General features: G+C 34.7%; 2 protein-coding genes across 2 annotated transcripts; both read left to right on the top strand.

The window, feature by feature from the left end:
- Nucleotides 1-785: 785 nt before the first annotated feature.
- On the top strand, nt 786-8,501 carry LOC110018078 (protein STRICTOSIDINE SYNTHASE-LIKE 3-like). Its single transcript, XM_020715303.1, has 4 exons — nt 786-1,217; nt 7,091-7,366; nt 7,439-7,606; nt 7,838-8,501. The coding sequence occupies exons 1-4, from the start codon at nt 883-885 to the stop codon at nt 8,244-8,246; spliced, it is 1,188 nt and encodes a 395-aa protein (XP_020570962.1). The 5' UTR covers nt 786-882; the 3' UTR covers nt 8,247-8,501.
- A 5,057-nt stretch (nt 8,502-13,558) lies between these two features.
- LOC110025376 (calcium-dependent protein kinase 1-like) lies at nt 13,559-17,736 on the top strand. Its single transcript, XM_020725832.1, has 5 exons — nt 13,559-14,784; nt 16,244-16,387; nt 16,480-16,632; nt 16,933-17,048; nt 17,607-17,736. Exons 1-5 carry the CDS (start codon nt 14,010-14,012, stop codon nt 17,655-17,657), a joined length of 1,239 nt encoding a protein of 412 aa, XP_020581491.1. The 5' UTR covers nt 13,559-14,009; the 3' UTR covers nt 17,658-17,736.
- Nucleotides 17,737-19,365: the final 1,629 nt, after the last annotated feature.

Genomic DNA, 19,365 nt, shown 5'->3' with positions numbered 1-19,365 from the left:
AAGCATAATAATAAGTTAAGTGTTGCCGAGATGAGAATGATTAGGTGGATGAGTGGCTTTACACTTAGAGATAGAATGCGAAATGAATATATTCGTGATAGGGTTGGTGTAGCTCCAGTGACAGACAGAATTAGAGAGAGTCGTCTTAGATGATTTGGTCGCACTAAACGTCGACCAACTGATGTTTTGATTGGAAGAGTAGATGTTTTAGATTCGACTCATGTTAAGAAAGATAGAAGTAGGCCTAGAAAGATTTGGGCATATTGTATTAAAAATGACTTAATTTATTAGAATTAAATGAAATTATGACATTAAATAGGACTCAATGGGAAAAAAAATGCATGCAGCCGACCCCACTTAGTGGGATAAAGACAAAGCAGTTGGTCAGACATATGTTTGTTAGTTGTAAGTTCCCTGTGTTATGGGGTTCGATTCCCGATGGCTGAGGGTGTGGTGCTCGAATTATTAGGCGCATCAGGGATGACCGAACCTCGTATAATAGCCTCAAGCCATTCCTTAATATATATATATAGGCGCATGGGTCACCCCAGACTTGATGGGGGTAGAGCCAATAGAGTGGGTTGGGGACCTCACGTCGTGACCCATTTAAATAAAAAATAAAAAATACAAATTTCTATCTTTAATGAACAAATAGATGGTATATCAATGCAAATGCAGTATATAAACATAAAAATTTACGTATCTAAATCCCTTAATTTTATTTGCAATAAATAATGCCAAATATGCCCAACATAAAATGCAGCTCCTGTTCAAAGTTCCACTCCAATCTTCATATACAGTATCACTCTACTATAAATACCCCCTCATTCCCATCCTCCACCGTCGTCCCCAAACCCCGCCCAAAATCACCCAATTAACCCAATGTCGCCGGCGACGATAACCTTTGCCGCCCTGATCGTCATGGCGGCGATCTACTGCGGAACGAACCCTTTCAATCACGGAGCCATGGCCGGATTTCCGGGCTTCGAGACCTACAAGGTGGAGCTCCCTCCGGCGACTGCGGTGCCGGCGGATGCGGTGGATTCCGATGACCGGCTCACGGCGGCGGAGGTGAGGTTCATGAATCAGGTGCAGGGGCCGGAGAGCATCGCCTTTGATCCCACCGGCGGAGGGCCTTACACCGGCGTTGCGGATGGTAGGGTTTTGTTCTGGGACGGGGAGCGGTGGAGGGACTTCGCCTTCACTTCGCCAAACAGGTTAGATTGTTCCGTCACTGTCTATTTGGTAGCTTCCTATTAATTGAATTCAGACATTGTTTGTCTAATTTGTCTCGCATTCCATCTTCTTTCTGTGGCAAAGATTTATTTAGGAAATTTATTCTTCCGTGATTTCAAAACTTTTTTTGAATTTGATAAATCCACGTTTACTAAATTCTATTTAATATAAATTATGTTTCTTGTATAACTTAAAATCGTATTTAATAAATCTGATTGAGAGAGACTAGAAATTTAATTCTACAGCTGCTCGTGAGGTTCCTCTCTGTGGCTTTTCAGTTCGACACAACGGCCGGCTTTGATAAATTTTCTTTAATGTACATCTATTTAGGAGAATTTGAGTAAATTGAAGTATGATATTTTGATGTCGCATCATAGTTTTTTCTATTTTTTAAAACAATTTTTTGCCCGCATTCTCAAAAATCTGGACTTAAAAGTAATGTTTTTCCATCATATCTAACTACCTGCAGTGGTTGCTAGAAAATTGCGGTCAAATTATTATTATTATTTTTTATATTTATAATAACCACCACAATTTTTTGAATAATAATTGTTTCCCACATTCACAAAAATCTGTAGCTAAAGCCCTGTTTTTTCATCATATTTGACTAATTACAGTGACCGCTGGATTAATTAATAGAGTTCGAGTTTCAGCTTGAGCTTTTTAAAAGTCGAGCTAACTCAAGAGCGAAAAAAAATATTAATGTAAGTTAATGTTTAAGAAAATGATAAATAAAATGAGCATTTAAGTAATAATTGATAAGAAATAGCTTAATATAAAATAAAAAATATTTTTAATAATTTGATTGAAAAATTTTGAATTTTAATATATTTTTATATTAGTTATATATTAGTTATTTTAAAAGAGCTCATTCGGGAGCTAGCGAGTCGAGTTGGGGCTTGCTTGACTGTAATGCTGTAAAAAAAGCTCATTGTTCGCGAACAGCTCGTGTTCGGCCTGTTAAGTAGGTAATGTTATGTTCGTTCGTTAAGTAAACGAGCCGAACACGAACAATATTCTTAAGCTCAATTTATGAACGAGTCAAATACTAACAGCTCTTTGTTTGTGCGTATTCAGCTCGTTTTAGTTTGAAATAAAAAAAATCATATGATTATTTTCATAATAATGTATTATATATATTTATATTTTAGATCATAATTACTCATGTGACAATGTGACTATGTGTCTTCTTTTGTATAGATTTAGTTCAAGGTCGAATCCAACACTCTACATCTATTTTTTGCAATTAATTTTAACAAATTAGTTTCAAGCCGAACACGAATAGTACTGTTCACGAGTCAATTTCAAACACGACTTTATTTCGAGCACGATCGATCTCAAACAAATCATGTAAGTGAAGTCTGAGCGCTCTGAAGCTCGACCCTTTTACTGCCGTGGACTTGATTTTGATTTGATGGCTCATAGAGCTTGATTTGATAGCTCATTTATTATTTTTGCTTAATATACTGTTTTATTACCGCACTCATGAATTTAAAATACTTTTTCTGCTTATTGACCCCATGTGCTGACAGGATAAATTCATTAAAGTTTTATATTAAAATACACCTTTCTTTATATATAGGAAAATGACATTAATATAAGTGGCATTTATATGCATACCACCCATTCCTATGTATTTACATATCTATGACCAACCCATATCTTTTTATATGTATATCATTTCATATAAATATAAAAATTTAGATGCTATATATATATATGTAAATATTGAGGATTGTGTGCTATACATGTGAATCTTTCTTAAATGAACCTAATTCAAATATATTAATGGTGTGAGAAAAAATTGCAAAAAAATAGGAATTTACAGTCATACCACACATTTCATATTTATTTACCACTATCTCTTTAAAGTAAATTATATTCTTTTCATGTATGTGTTCATGACACCGAGCTATTATAAGCTTAAGAGCTTTTCCCTTTAACCAAGAGGTCATGGGTTCAAGATAATATGTGTACTTAGGGGTGAGCGAGCTTAGCCTTAGCTCGTGTTCGACTCGTTAGAAAATATTACTGTTCGTGTTCGGTTTGTTTGCTTGGGGAGCCAAACACTGCTTGCGAGCAAATACTCGTTTTGACAACCATAGTCATGCAACCATAGAGATTTATATCTTATTGTTTATATTAAAATATTTTTTATATATAATTTAATATATTCATATTCTATTTGTTTAATTAATAATTTTATTTGATTATAAATCTTTGTAGGCTTGTAATCAATTAAATTTTTTTAAAGTTGTACTCATCAAATTAGTTATTTTGAGTCAAATACAAACAAACAAATTCTTATTGTGTTCGGCTTGATTTGTGTTCGGCTTATTTATATATCAAGCTCAAAAAAATTGTTTTTGTTTGACTCAATAACTTAGCGAATGAATCGAATACGAGCTTCTTAACGAACCAAACATGAACGTTCTATGTTCCTCAAACAACGAGTCTTTTTGACAGCCCTATGTCTAACAACAACAAAAAAAAAAAATGTAATTATGAAATTTTGAGTGTTACATACATAGATAAGCATTGTGAGGTATATATGTAAATTTCTTAAAAAGAAAATTACAAGTAATGGCTGGTCTTAAATATGCTGTCCCGGGAGTGGGGAGCACCATTTCAGGAAGCTATACGGCAGCGTAATAAGCCTACGCAGAGCAGCCATCAATACGAAGCCAACTGTCTGACAAACCAAAACTTATTGAAAATAAATGAGCGGCCCACCGCATTTGTGGACTTCTTCTATTCACTGCGGCCCGTATGTATATGTGATAACCCAATACTTTTTAAAAATAAATGAGCGGCCCACCGCATTTGTGGACTTCTATTCACTGCGGCCTGTAAATATGGGAAGGCATGGGAGAAATCGATCAGCCACGTTAGGTCTTTATTTATTGTTTTGTGTTATTGCAATTCAATTTATTAGTAGGGACAAAATTAAAATTTTTATGTATTTATATGTTCTACATCTAGACTTGAGTGTTATATGTACTTTCATATTTAACATATTAAAAAGTGCAGTGCATCTTTTCACGTGGAGGTTTAAAGCACCCAGAGGGTTGTGTGTGTAAATATGAAAGTTTAGGCGTGAGATAAGTAAATTTTTGAGGATTTTGTGCTTGGTATGTGAAATTTCATTTTCTTTTAAAATAATAAGAAGAAAATAGAAAGAAAAAAAATTTAAAAAGAAATTGTCAATTTTCATATTGTAAGAATTGCTGATGTTAAGAGTCCATAGTAGGTTTTCCCTTGAAATTTCCTTTTTTTTTTTTATAGAACTGGATAGTGTTAAGTCGACTAAAAAACCAGTTAAGACGGATTTTTTCTTATAGTAATTCTTTGAGTATGAAAATTTTGAAACTTGCTTTGCTCTACTAACTACTTTTGAAGTCTCTTAGGGTGTTTAGGCTTTAGGAGAACTATCCTCAGTGGGCGGAGAATGGCTAGTTAGATGAAGTGTGCTTAAAAGTAAGATCATGGTTATAATGTAGTGATTAACGATGCACATACCATCTTTTCTATGATTGGGTGTCTAATTTTGGTTCCTTGAAAAATTATGTTCACATAAAAAATTGGCCATTACTTTCATCTATCATCTTTTATTATGAATTACCTCACAACTTCTCCCACATTGAGATATAAGAGCTAGTCCTCCATGATTTGCAGACTTTGGAGAAATGGTAATAAAGAAAAACAAATCTTAAATACAATAAATGGTTTTTTGTAGCCGTCATTCTACATAAACTATTTCATTCTTCTTGCAAATTTGCGGATTTCTCCCTTGACTTCAAAATGAAATGACTTGGATCATCTCCTTATGAGTTACTGACGATTTCTATATGCACACCCTAAAAGCTACACTTAAATACAGGAACAGTGACGATTTCATGTGCTACAATTACATAATTCAATAGTTTTGTGTTTTAATTACATAATTTGATAATACATGATATGAAGATTTATTATATGATTGAGCATACTATTCTAAATGGCGCCTCATGGTGACATGCCTAAATACAATTGAATACAAGTAATGTTAAGCTCATTCAAATATCAATTTCAAATTATGTCTTAGGATGGTTATGGATTGTAAGTTTCTTCCCAATGCACCCAGTTAATCCAATTAATCATACTTGACACTGAATATTATATTGGTCTAAGTTATGTAAGTTGTCTAAAGTATGAGGAGCTTAATTTTTAAAATAAATGTTTGTACCTAAATTTTTCAATATATTATGATTCCTTTTCAAATAAAAGAGTAGCGAAACTTCAATTCTTCCTAAAGTTTTTTTTATTAATGATTAAACTAATCTCATCCGGATCAGCTCATTATAATTTTGCGAACTCTAAATCAACCAAGATCAAATTCTAATCCTATCTAACATATCTAAAATAAAAATTATTAAAATTTTAATCCCTAAATACAAATATAATATAAAATAATTATAACACAATCAAATATTTAGAAAATTTAAGCTTAATTTTGACATTTTTTGAAAAACTTTGAATTTCTAAAATTGGAGGATTTAACATACAAAATCTCAAATAAATACTTTTATAAGAAGGAAAAAGAGTTTTATCTTACATTTTACTAAGAAAATGAGGAGAATGAACCCTTAATTTGCCAAATCGATCGGTCTATGACGGAGAGGAGTTTGTCAAGTTAGAAAAATACATAAAAATATCTATCGTATATCTGTCTTTGTTTCATATTAAGATAATTTTATGTGTTTATGTGTAGGAAACCCCCATAAAAGGAATTCAATAAGAGTTGGTAATTTTTCACTGACTAGGATCAAGATCATGCCCAACGTCTATGCATCATTTTTTGAACTAGAGAAAAAAGCAAAATTTTGAAAGCTCAAAGCCTAGGCACCATCCACCCAGATCCTAGACCCTCAAAACTCAACACCAAAACATTATAGGTGTAGCATCACAGTGCAGCCCAAAGACATAAGGAGGAGTCCAAAATAGAGAGCATGAAGCTTAGGCATCACCTACTTAGTGCCTAGGTGCCAAATCCAGCACCGCAGTTCAAATATTGTCAGGGCTATGACACTATCTAAGCCAACTTAAATGACTAGAAACCCAATAACATGGCACCTCAATACCAAACCTGAAGTGTTGCAGCACCTACCCCAACACCTAGGTTGCCATAACTGTAGCATCATGGCACGACAACCCAAAAAAAAAATAGTTATCCCTCTCGATTTTCAAATTCTATAGGAGGAGTCGCAATTAGGGAGGCAGGATCTACTTAAAGGCAGTCACTTGAGTGTGTTAGGGAGATTATATAGTATTAGCGAGAGGATTTGAAGAGTCTAGAGAGCTTTTAGAGTGAGTGATTGAGGAAGTCTATTGTAAAGAGTGTGACTCTGCTTTTTGCTTGGCTTGGTGGAGTAAATCAGTGGAAGGACTAGAATTCTACAAATCACATGGCCCTTCTCTTCTAAAATTGTTCTTCTCTTGTTTTAAATATTGTAAAATTGTTTTATCATTGTGAAATGAATTTATTTTTGTGCTTTGTTTATGATATCATGCTATGCTAAGTACCCTTGCTCCTATAGATTTCTATCTTTTTTTAGTGATATAGGTTTAATGATTTTGAAACATAAAAGAAGTCATTCTTGGTGAGTTTATATCTTGATGTATATGATACCTCAACTGAGCCTACCATATAGATTGGGTGATGATGAGTTTATATAATAGGTGATGCCTCCATAAACTTTCTTCAATAACTAGGATTTCTCTCAAACCCTAACAATTTGTAACTTTTTGCTTATTCTTTTGACTTTTTAACTATCTTATTATGAGTGTATTAATTTGACTGTCATGTTATATGCAGGTCAACAATATGTGATCCAAAGCCCTCTGCCTCAAGTTATCTGGAGAATGAGCATATCTGCGGCAGGCCATTAGGCCTTCGCTTCGACAAGAAAACAGGAGACTTGTACATTGCTGATGCATATTATGGGTTACTGAAGGTTGGTCCCCAAGGTGGTTTAGCTTCATTACTAACCTCAGAAGCTGAGGGAATCCCTTTCAAGTTCACAAATGACTTGGATATAGATGAAGAAGGAAATGTATATTTCACTGTTAGCAGTAACACATACTATCGAAGGTACGTCGTAAGTTCTTCTCTTTTTAATCTTTCATTGTTATTCTAAGCTGCCATTATTATTATTATTTGCAGAAATTTCCTGCAATCAATATTTACTGGGGATCCAACAGGCAGGCTGCTGAAATATAATCATATTACAAAGGAAACAATAGTGCTCCTCCATGGTCTTCAGTTCCCAAATGGTGTCTCTCTAAGCAAAGATGGATCCTTCTTGGTGTTCTGCGAAAGCTCGCGCAATAGGTGAGTGTTCGTCTTTCTCTCCATGCTCCAACACTTTTCTTTTTGATTTGCTCACTCAGGGGCTGAACCAGCCTCTTTTTTGAGGGGCGCAAACTTCCCGCCTAGACGCAACTTGGGAGTGAGCAAAGGCAACGAAGGACAAATTGATATTTCTGGAGGGGCGGGCAAAAGATCAAATTGAGCTCTACACACTCATTGTGGTCATCTATGTTTTCAATCAATACTTTGCAGGTTAACGAGATATTGGCTGAAAGGAGAGAAAGCTGGAACACCTGAGCTCTTTGCCATTGTACCTGGTGCTCCAGACAATGTAAGAACTAATGAGAATGGTGAATTCTGGGTGGCAATCCATTGTCGTCGCCGTACAATCACTTATTTTTTTGCCATGTTTCCAAAGATAAGAAAGTTCTTCCTGAAGCTTCCTATTCCAACCAAGTTACAGTATCTGACGCATGTGGGAGGTAAGCTTCATGCTTTGATCATCAAGTATGGACCAGATGGAAACATGTTAAGAGTTCTGGAGGATAGACAAGGGAAGGTGGTGAGAGCAGTCAGTGAAGTGGAGGAGAGGGATGGAAAGCTTTGGATTGGTTCAGTTCTTATGCCTTATATTGCAGTCTATGCTGATGAAGATTCTTAAGTTGTTGTTGTTTAGGAAATGCTTTGCTAGCCAAATAAAAAGCTAATGGATGTCTTCAGGGTTGTTGCATGGATGGCAGGTGGAAGTATATGTGAATTGCTTGCCACATGTCATTCATACAATGCCACATGGACTTTTAGGCTATGTTCTATGTAATCTAGTATTTTGTGTGGATTGAGTGTGGTGTGTACATAGTTAAGTCTTGTTATGGATAATTTGTGTTTAATGCCAGTTATTAGCTTGTGTTTGGTTTCATCGAAATAGGTCATCTTAACGAGGTTCTTTTTCTAGTCATAATTAAAATATTTTGAGTTTAAGCTTTATGTGTCATTAACAAGCTTTTATCAAGCATGAATCTCAATGTATTTTGATAAAGAATCATCTAAATTCAAATTAAGATCATTAGGCCTCGATTTCAAGAAGTTTGTAGTCAAATTGACCACCTTGGCCTTTATACATGATCATATCAGAAAAATATAAGTCACATAATTACACAAAAAACAAAGCATCTGAATTTTAAGAAAATCTTATTAGCCTTTGGTAGTGCTTTGTGTGAGAGATCGAGCATCCAATGTGAAGTGCACCCCCTCAGGCTGCAACTTTCATATTTATATACATAGCACAAATTTACATATACTGCACTAATATAATGTATTCACATATCTCAAACCTAAACAAATCATTTACAGAAGTTTCATATATTAGCTTTTGGTAGTGCTCTGTGTGAGAGATCGAGCATCCAATGTGAAGTGCACCCCCTCAGGCTGCAATTTTCATATTTATATACATAGCACAAATTTACATATATTGCACTAATATAATGTATTCACATATCTCAAACCTAAACAAATCATTTATAGAAGTTTCATATATTAGCCTTTGGTAGTGCTCTGTGTGAGAGATCGAGCATCCAATGTGAATTGCACCCCCTCAGGCTGTAATTTTCATATTTATATACATAGCACAAATTTACATATATTGCACTAATATAATGTATTCACATATCTCAAACCTAAACAAATCATTTACAGAAGTTTCATATCTTATATAAAATCATCAGATCTAAAATTACATAGCACAAAATTTTTATGTTATTACATAACTCAAACCTAAACTTTTATATTTAAACACATATCATTCTAAACTTAAGTAAGACCATGAAATCCTCATACATTGCATATCTAATAAAGAAATACCGAAAAAAAAAAACACTTAACAAAACTCATGTATTTTCAAATCTAATACCAATGCAAGGAAAATAAATATGAAACTTATGCTAAACCAAAACTTAGACGCGTGGAAGAAGATTTCTCACATTGGACGAGGTTGGAGCGGTGAATCGGAGCCAAAATAGTTGGAGAAGCTAGGATGTGATGAAGGAAAGCCCAAGAGAGATAGAAGTTAGGGCAAGAAGAAATGCAAACCGGAGGCTGCGACGTTCGAGAGCCCTATTTTAGGGCATTTACGTTGGCATTAGCGTCCTCTAATGTCAACGCTAATAAGTGAAACTAGATTCACCTATAGCTAAGTTGATCCAATGCTACGATGTCAAATTTGCGCCTTCTACTCGACACTATTCGTCTGCGTTGTTTTTTTTGGGAGCGAGACTGCGGACGACACTAAACGCACACAAATCAGTCGCTAATTTTGCATCAAAATTATTTTTGAAGCTAATTCTAAAGTTAATCCACATTTTTCCCGTAGTGCTACTATCTTTATAGTAATAAATTAGAACATTTATGACCAACTACTTTTATTATAATTTCTAACTACGGCTTCTGTGTCCAACTGCCACTATTGCAACCACTAATTACAATTTTTTGGCCAACTATTACCCTTCTAGTAACTAATTTTTGGCGAATTACTATTATTACAATTTATAACTAAAATATCTATGATTAATTATTGCTATTGAAATCACTGATTATAGCTTTTATGGCCAACTAATTTTCTTAAAAATCCAACTACTATTGTTACACATTCAAACTGCGACGTCTATGACCAATTGTCATTATTACAACCATTGACTGTAAGTTTTATGACCAACTACTGTTTTTGTACTAATCAATTATGATATTTAGGACCAAAGTACTATTGTTATAACTTTCAACTATAACTTTTGTGATCAATTGTTAGTCTTTATGACTAACTACTACATTTGTAGCAACTACTATAATCTTTGTGACCAACTACTATTATTACATTTGTGGTCAACTACCACAATTGCACCTACCAACTATAGCATTTATGACCAACAACTACATTTATGACCTTTATGACCAACCAATAATATTATAGCCAAGAACCACATCTATTGTATCATAATTATGACTTTTATTGCTAAACTACTATTGTACTTACAATTATAACGTAATATTATTACAGCTAAGAACCACCCGTGATTATCAATTTTGTAATTTCATCTTCTCTAATTCTGAAAGTTGACTTGTGTACTTACAATTATATAGCATATTACTTTGACTTGGGATAGGCCTTGTAATTTTTTTTTTGTTTTCTAGGATTTTTTTCATGTAAAACTTATGGTGGCTCTTCCTACCATTTTTCTTTTATTTGTATGTGTATTGGATCTTCATGGAACACCAAGATGCTAAATTATTACTCCATTGCCTTAAATCTTTTGACACCCAATATTTTGGTGCTCTTTATAGGAACAAAGTCCCGCCAATATATATATCTACAATTCTTCAGTGGCTGACAAAAATAATAAATGAGATTCTCACTCTAATACTTGTGATTTCAAGGAATATTCTCAAAGTCTGGACTACCGAGCTCTCATTTCATCTTTGTCCTTGTGATTTATTACCCCAATGAATCATAATTATGTTAAATTATCACTCAACTATTGGAATCTTAATATTTTATTATATCGCAACTTTTGTGATCTCACTCGTGACTTATTACCCTAATGAATTCTTCCTCTTTCATCTTTCTCTCTTCCACCCCATACCCCATCATATTATTTAAAGGAGTGGACCCTTAGTCGTTGGGCTAAAGAGTTACATCAACTTCTTCGGTAGGAGAAATAATTGAGCCTTCCTCACTCTCAATGTCAACAACTCACCTGTGCAAACTACAAATCCATACAACCCAGACTACATTGGACTCTAGATGCAATTCTAGGCATATGCTATGCTGTTTCTTGAGCTACAAATTTTCGTGTGCATTCCATGTTGATTGAGTCTTCTTGCTCCTAGATTTTTCTCTACATGTAAAGCTCATCATCTAGTTTGTGGCAAGATCCATACTCACCATATATTATAGGATGTTGAATCCAAGAATATCAGTAGTCTAACACCATATAAGCAGAGCTTGTGGGAGAACAAAAAATGAAAAAAATAAATAAATTGAGTAGCTGAACTGGAGTATGAAAGAGAGAGTTTGAGTAAGTACTCTACCCCCCTTCTTTGGGAAGGATGCCTCCTATCATTAGGCCCAGAGCCAGCTACGCCCAAGGGGGACTTTATAAATGATATTTAGAAGAAATGACTGATAGCTCGAATCATTATGAAGCACGTGACTACCTATGCTGGTGTAGTGAATGCTTTCACAAGGGCATGAAGCAAGCTAGCAAGATCCTTCCCTTCTTCTTGAGTTGGACAAATTGGGACCTTCACTAATTTAAGGGGAACCAGTGAATGTTTCTGAGCCATCGTCTTGTGTTGGCTCGAGATTTCTTTGAATATGCCTCAAATATTCTTGTATTCGTCACATATCTAGGCTGCTTTTATATTTCTCTAGTTTGCAGACATTTATTGATTATATATGTGTGTGCGCGCTCGCACACATAATATTTAAATGCTATAATATTATATAAATATAAAATTTAGATATGAGATATATAAATACATAAAAAAAATTATATACATTTCGTAAAAAAAGGAAAACGTTGACTTCGTATGCCTAATAATAATGCAAATATGATATATTTATTATTTATTTTCTGGGTAAAAAATGTCCAAAATTTAATTTTGAACTAAATTATCTCTAATGATGAATAACCTCTTGTATTTGATGATGGATTTTAAATGCTGAAGTATTTGAAATAGGCTCAAAAATATTATAGTTCGAACCCAACTTAAATCCATCCTTGAGCCTAATTAGAACTAGCTTCAAACTTTTTTCCAACTAACAATGTTGGAACTCATTCAAACAAAGTTCAAACATAGGTTCGATAACATTTGATCAATCTAGAAGCATTCACAAATCCCTTTTCTCTTTCACATACTACACTCTCACTAATGGATTCACCATAAGCTCCAATCATAAACCACTCTTCTCCTTCACATGCAATCAAGCTCATCAATGTCTTCCTCAGAAACCCCACACTACAATGCATCTCCTTCACATCTGACAATCTATCAATGACTTTTCTAGCAAGTTTTCTCGCAAAAATTGTGATTTTAACCTAAAAAAAATCTTTGAAGCTTTTTTTTTTCAATATATATATATAGTTTCAACTAGTAGGTCATGAAATTAAAAACAAAAGAATAATAATTCACTTTTTCAAAATGACCATTATACCCATCTTCCCCTCTCCACTCCTTTTAGTTTCATGTACTTTATTTTAATTCGTGACATTTTTGTGGAGTTAATTAAAGTTAGGTTATTGAAACTTAAGTTTAGTTTCCATAGGATTGAAAATACCATTAAACTACCATTTGACCTTATAGACTTATTTGCTCACCTATTGGCCTAACATATCCAAACTTATCACCTAATAGGTCCAAAACCATTCAATCTTAACCAATCCAAACCCAAGCCAACCAGTTCTTTTCGAGCTTATCCAATTTCAACAACCCTCAAGCTCTTTCCAAGCCACCAAAACTAAGCCAAGCTCACGCCTCCCAAGCCACATTTTCCATGCTTCATGCAAGCTAAACCAAGCTCCTCCATGTGACATCCACCCATTGGCTAACTCAATCTACCATATAACTAACTCAACTAACTCAACAACCAACCTCAACAAGCCTAAGCACTCTCCTCTTTCCATTGGAAGCTACCCGAAACTCAAAGCCCACTTGGCAAGCTCCCATATGCTACACATCATTTTTAATCATCCACATGGCTCCCTCTCATTGGATTAAATTTTTAACCTAGGCATCTCAGGGCACCCTCCTTCACATCTTCCAATCTATAGATGTCTTTTCTACCAAACTTTCTCGTAAACATAGGAATTTTAACCTCAACAATCTTTTGTGCTTATTTTTTTGAATATATATATATATATATATATATATATATATATAATTTCAGGCAGCAGGCCGGTCAAATTAAAAACAAAAGAATAATAATCCGTATCTTACAATGCACCCCCATTCTCTCCTCTTCGCTTCTCTCGGAGCTTGCACTTCGCTTCACCAGGTCCTAACTCCACAAATTTTCGATTTTTCTTTCTATGAAATCAAAGATTTCAGTCCAGGAACAACTCCTTATAGATTCGAAGCTTGTTTCATCGTACTTCTCAGTTGCCTTTTTGCAGCTAGAAATTTAGTTCTATTTCGGTCCTTCTAAGCATAAAATATTGCTTATTTCTTCCAAACCCTGTCAATTTCCACGGTTTCCAGTGTCTTCCATCCACCACCTCTCTTCCTCCCCTCTTCTCCTACCAAATCTCTTCAGTTTCGTCATAAAGCTGCAATCTTGCTGCAAAAAATCCATCCTTTAAGAGTTCTGAAACCAGATTCTCATGCAGAGAGAGGAAAGAGGGATTATAGATTACAGATCTGCTAAGCTTTGAAGCTCATGGGGAACGCATGTATTGGCCCAGGCTTCTCCAAGAACGGAATCCTGCAATCCTTTTCTGCAACATGTTGGCCTCCACAAGCCCCAGTTGATGCCCTACCCCCAATAAAAACCGGTGATTCTGCAAAGGAGACATCTTTACCAACTGAAAAGAGACCTCCGGAGCAGGTTAAGATCCAAGAAGCCAGCTTTCCAGAATCTGAGTCAAAGCTTCCGTCTGATCAGTCACCTAAGAAGCCCAAGAGAGTCTCAACTGCTGGTCTTCACAACTCCATTCTGCATCGAAAAACTCAGAGCTTGAAGGAGATTTACAGCTTAGATAAGAAAATTGGGCAAGGACAGTTTGGAACCACATACTTGTGTGTGGAGAAGGTTACAGGGAAACAATATGCCTGCAAATCTATAGCCAAGAGGAAATTGAGCACCGAGGAGGATGTGGAGGATTTGAAGAGGGAGATTCAGATAATGCATCACTTAGCCGGCCATCCGAATGTTATTTCAATCAAGGGAGCTTATGAAGATGCTGTGGCTGTTCATGTTGTGATGGATCTGTGTGCTGGGGGTGAGTTGTTTGATAGGATAATTCAGAAGGGGCATTATACAGAGAGAAAGGCTGCAGAGCTTACAAGGGTGATTGTGGGAGTTGTGAAGGCTTGCCATTCTCTAGGGGTTATGCATAGGGATCTGAAACCAGAGAATTTTCTTTTTGTTGATCAGTCTGAGGAGGCTCATCTCAAGACAATCGACTTCGGGCTTTCGATATTTTTCAAACCTGGTGATTCCTTTTCTTGTTTGAATTTTGTTACTTTGTGGAATCTTACATGCATATTTGAGTCTTTGCCTGTAAAATCTAGTTACTCTCATTATTATTCATATTTGGTAATTCTGGGGGACTCAATAAGTCAAATTATTATACATTTTGGCATCATTCTTCACTATTTTTCTTAAATTAATTTGCAATTTGCTTAGTTTGAATTGTATTTAAGTCGGTAATCCATTAGTTTACAGCTCTAATATCGATTGAGATCCTCTTAAAAAACTCATGATATTTTGCTGGCCAATGATTGTTTTTAGTCTTTGTTCCACTAAGAAGAATTTTAATGTGATAAAATTTATGTGTCTATATTTTGATAAAGATGAGAATCAAAAGTTATTAATGATTGCTTGTAGTATATTTGTTTACTTTTATATTGTTTTATGACTATTATTTCTTTTAATGATTATGTGACCTCTTTTAATTTGGCATTACTGTCATGTGGTGTACTTTTTTAATGATTATGTGACCTCTTTTAATTTGGCATTGCTGTCATTTGGTGTACTCTGTTGAATTTTATTATAATTATAATATACTAATCTAATCATTATTAAATAGTTAAGATTGTAAAAAATGGGGCGAAGAAGAAGCAGGAAGCAGACGTGGTATAGCAGCAGTGGAGAAAAGAATATATAAGGAAAAGGAGAAGCAAGTAGGAGAAGCAGATAATGCAAATATTTCCTTCCAACTGTTAACTTTTAGGTACAGATGTTTATAAAACTGAAAGAAGTGTCTAGAAGATATGCAAGAGAAAAAGGTAATAATTTGTTGAAAATAGAAAGTTGTTGGAGGTATGGTGCTGACCTTTTCCAATGAGTGGTGCTGTTGTTTTCCAGTGAGTGGAGAGCTGTTCTTTATGGAAAATAATTAACTATTATTTAAGAAAGAAAGCTAAAATCTATATAAAATTTAGTAGGAAACTACTAAAAACCTTCAAATTATATCTTTTGTTCAAGGAAACAAATGCATGCCTCAAAAAACTGTGCAATAGAGCCTTAAATCAAACATGATTACTTTCCCTACTTAAGCTCTTCTTTCTTTAGGTCATATGATAATTTGATTAAGCATTTAGTAGTTGATATCAGTTAGGTACAACAACAACAACGACATCAACAAGCCTTTAGCCCACTAAGTTGTTTCGGCTACATGAATCCTATTTCTTCATTGTGTCCTACTTAGTGTCATTTTCATTTGATATTGATAATTTAAGATCATTTTTTTATGCAATATGCCCAAATCTTTTTATGTCTACTTTTACCTTTCTTAACATAAGTCGAATCTAAAACATCTATTGTCCTAATCAAATCATCAAATGGATGACGAACTAATATCGGGTAGGCAACTGAAAAAAAAATCTCAATTTTGCATCTCTCATAAGAATTTTTAAATTCTTATTATTAGTATTTTTCTTTCATTTCAGGGGACATGTTCTCCGATGTGGTTGGTAGTCCTTACTATGTAGCGCCAGAAGTCCTTAGAAAGAGGTATGGTACTGAGGCAGATATTTGGAGTGCCGGGGTGATTGTTTATATCCTTCTTAGTGGTGTCCCTCCTTTTTGGGCAGGTTTTGATTTTTACCAACAATTTTCTATTTGCTTTCCGTCGCAATTAATCTTGACTTCGGGCAACTTATGCTTCGGGTTTTGTTATCCATAGAGTCCGAGGAAGGCATCTTTGATGAGGTTTTGCATGGTGATCTAGACTTTGAGTCTGATCCATGGCCTAGCATCTCAAATAGCGCCAAGGACCTAGTGAAGAAAATGCTTGAAAGAGATCCTAAAAGGAGGTTGACAGCACATGAAGTTTTGTGTTAGTTCTCAATCTCATTACTTAGAAGAAACAATGAAGAAAATTTTCTCTTTTTAGCAGAATTACATGCATAGCACTGGAAACTTTGCTATTTACAAAACTAGCACGTGTAAAGTTTAGCGTGCTATGCGATGAATTGCTGCTTTCTTTTGTTATTTCATTTTGATTTTAAAGAAAAATATGGAGAATGAAGACAAGATTTTGTAAAAAAATCTTCTTTTGTTATTGTCATTGTTCATGTCTTTCCACATATATTTTATAAATTTATTCTTAAACCTTACATGCAAATTTATTTTGCAGGCCATCCATGGGTTCAGGTTGATGGTGTTGCTCTCGACAAGCCGCTAGATTCCGCAGTCTTATCTCGCATGAAACAATTCTCTGCGATGAATAAGCTCAAGAGGATAGCCTTGAGAGTAAGTTCCTAGAAAGCTTTCTTATTATACCATTAAATATTAGGGGCATTTACACACATACCACCCAATTCCTATGTATTTACATATCTTACACGTGTATTTTGCTTTTTTTACATTTATACCGCATAAAAAATATTACTATTTTAACTTTTAAAAGGTCAAATACACATTTTCATGCATATATAAGGTGACATCTTCTGTTGAAATTATATTGAATTGTAGATGTTAACAAATTTGATAATTTTTTTGTTTAGCAAAAACAACATTTTATTTATCGATGATAAAAAATCAACCCCACCCCTCTTAATCTATTTGAAATGTATACATAACTCTCATATACATTATAAAGATGCATCATATAATTTCCATAAAGGGTTATCTATATATATATATATATGTTGATTTAGGAGATCATTTAGTAGTAAATAGCAATATCCATAGGGGTTTATATGTATGCATTTCTATTTCAAATATCCCTTTTATAGAATTTTACTTAAATTTTTTTTTTTGTGCAAAAATTTCCAGAAAATAATAAAAAAAATTTTTAGGTGATTGCAGAGAGCCTTTCTGAGGATGAAATTTCAGGCCTCAAGGAAATGTTCAAGATGATAGATGCTGACAATAGTGGACATATAACTTTTAAAGAACTCAAAGTTGGATTAGAAAGAGTAGCTACAAACCTCAGGGACTCAGAAATTTATGATCTCATACAAGCTGTGAGTGCTATTATGCAATTCTATTTTCTAATTTTTCTTGAATTATTTTCCCAATTTCAAAACTAGAATTATTAACATTTCCAAATTAGCTGTTTTAATAGCATCTCATATGTTGCATATTATAGGACTATCTTTAAGTGGAATGTTGCAACATAAATGCTGAAAACTCTTCGGATATGTTTGGGACTATGCTTTCTGGTTGTTTTGCTTTTCAGACCTCCGCCATAGTTCTCTTTGGGGAACTATTTTCTTCCTAATTTCTAAAAATTTTTGTGGTATGAAATTGTTTTATTTAACATGAATTGTTAAAGTGTGGTGGCTGCCAAAAAGTTATGATCTAACTTTTTAAAATTAAAATAAATTTGTAATAATCACTATAATTTTTTGAACAACAATTTCTTCTGTAGCAGCTTCTTCAAACAACGGTAATTGTCATAAACAGATCCTTAATTGTGTGGCCAAATACTATTTTTGCTTCAGATCTCATTATTATTGTTACACTTACTAAACTTTATGCATGTTAGTTTTTGGTCCTCATATGATGAGATCTTTATCATCATCATTGTTCCAGCTTTTTGGGGTGTGCTTCATAATTCTTATTTTCCACTTTTTTTTTTTTTTAGGGGACATTTACATTCATAGTGTTGAGAAAATAAGGGCGGAGAAAAACTAGGAATGAAACAAATCCAGAAGAACACAGAGATTTAACGAGGTTCGGCAAAGATGCCTACGTCCTCGGGAGCAGAGCGGGGGCTGCCGACCGACTGCTGGGAGGTGGCCGATAGAAGGGCGGGGGCGGTCAGCAAGCTGTTGGGAGGTGACAAAACAGAAGTTGGTGTTATGAAATTTAGGGCGAAGAAAAACAGGAATCGACACAAAATCAGAAGAAAAACATAGAGATTTAACGAGGTTCGGCAAAGATGCCTACATTCTCGGGAGCAGACAAAGATGCCTACATTCTCAGGAGCAAAACGACAAATTCACTATTTCAGAGGAGTTACATACCCATAGGGTTACACATATATCTATAGATAAAACCCACAAATAAATATACAAACACGCCATCGCTCGTCCCAGCCCACTAATCTAAGAGACACACATTTTCACACCAACAGACTCTCCTTTTCATTCCAGGAGGCACACCTCTCCATTTCAAGATACTTCAAATTTCATGGTATATGAGTCATATCTAACAATTCTCCACCTTTGCGAATATCCAACACTTTAAGAGAAAATCCCACCTTGCGAATATTCAATCCCTTAGGAGAAAAAATTTCCACCTTGCGAATATCCTGTCATTTAGGAGAAAATCTCCACTTTGCGAATATCCAGCCCCTTAGGAGAAATATCTCCACCTTGTGAATATCTTGTCCCTTAGGAGAAATCTCCACCTTGTGAATATGCAGCCCCTTAGAAGAAATATCTCCACATTGCGAATATTCAATCCCTTAGGAGAAAAAATCTCCACCTTGCGAATATCCCGCCCTTTAGGAGAAAATCTCCACCTTGCGAATATCCAGCCCCTTAGGAGAAATATCTCTACCTTGCGAATATCCTGCCCCTTAGGACACATCTCTTTCCCATATGTCAGAGTAGTCACC

This window comes from Phalaenopsis equestris, unplaced genomic scaffold (assembly GCF_001263595.1).
Source record: "Phalaenopsis equestris unplaced genomic scaffold, ASM126359v1 Scaffold000002, whole genome shotgun sequence".
Taxonomy (NCBI): Eukaryota; Viridiplantae; Streptophyta; class Magnoliopsida; order Asparagales; family Orchidaceae; genus Phalaenopsis; species Phalaenopsis equestris.
Note: the sequence above shows the minus strand (reverse complement) of the source record. Positions and strands in the feature narration are given on the sequence as shown.

Bases quoted from the DNA above. Each gene is read 5' to 3' on its own strand.
- LOC110018078 (XM_020715303.1), top strand. From the start codon at position 883: ATGTCGCCGGCGACGATAACCTTTGCCGCCCTGATCGTCATGGCGGCG. The intron at 1,218-7,090 runs GTTAGATTGTTC...TGTTATATGCAG, and splicing joins GCCTTCACTTCGCCAAACAG to GTCAACAATATGTGATCCAA. The intron at 7,367-7,438 runs GTACGTCGTAAG...TATTATTTGCAG, and splicing joins AGTAACACATACTATCGAAG to AAATTTCCTGCAATCAATAT.
- LOC110025376 (XM_020725832.1), top strand. From the start codon at position 14,010: ATGGGGAACGCATGTATTGGCCCAGGCTTCTCCAAGAACGGAATCCTG. The intron at 16,388-16,479 runs GTTTTGATTTTT...TGTTATCCATAG, and splicing joins TGTCCCTCCTTTTTGGGCAG to AGTCCGAGGAAGGCATCTTT. The intron at 16,633-16,932 runs GTTAGTTCTCAA...TTTATTTTGCAG, and splicing joins GACAGCACATGAAGTTTTGT to GCCATCCATGGGTTCAGGTT.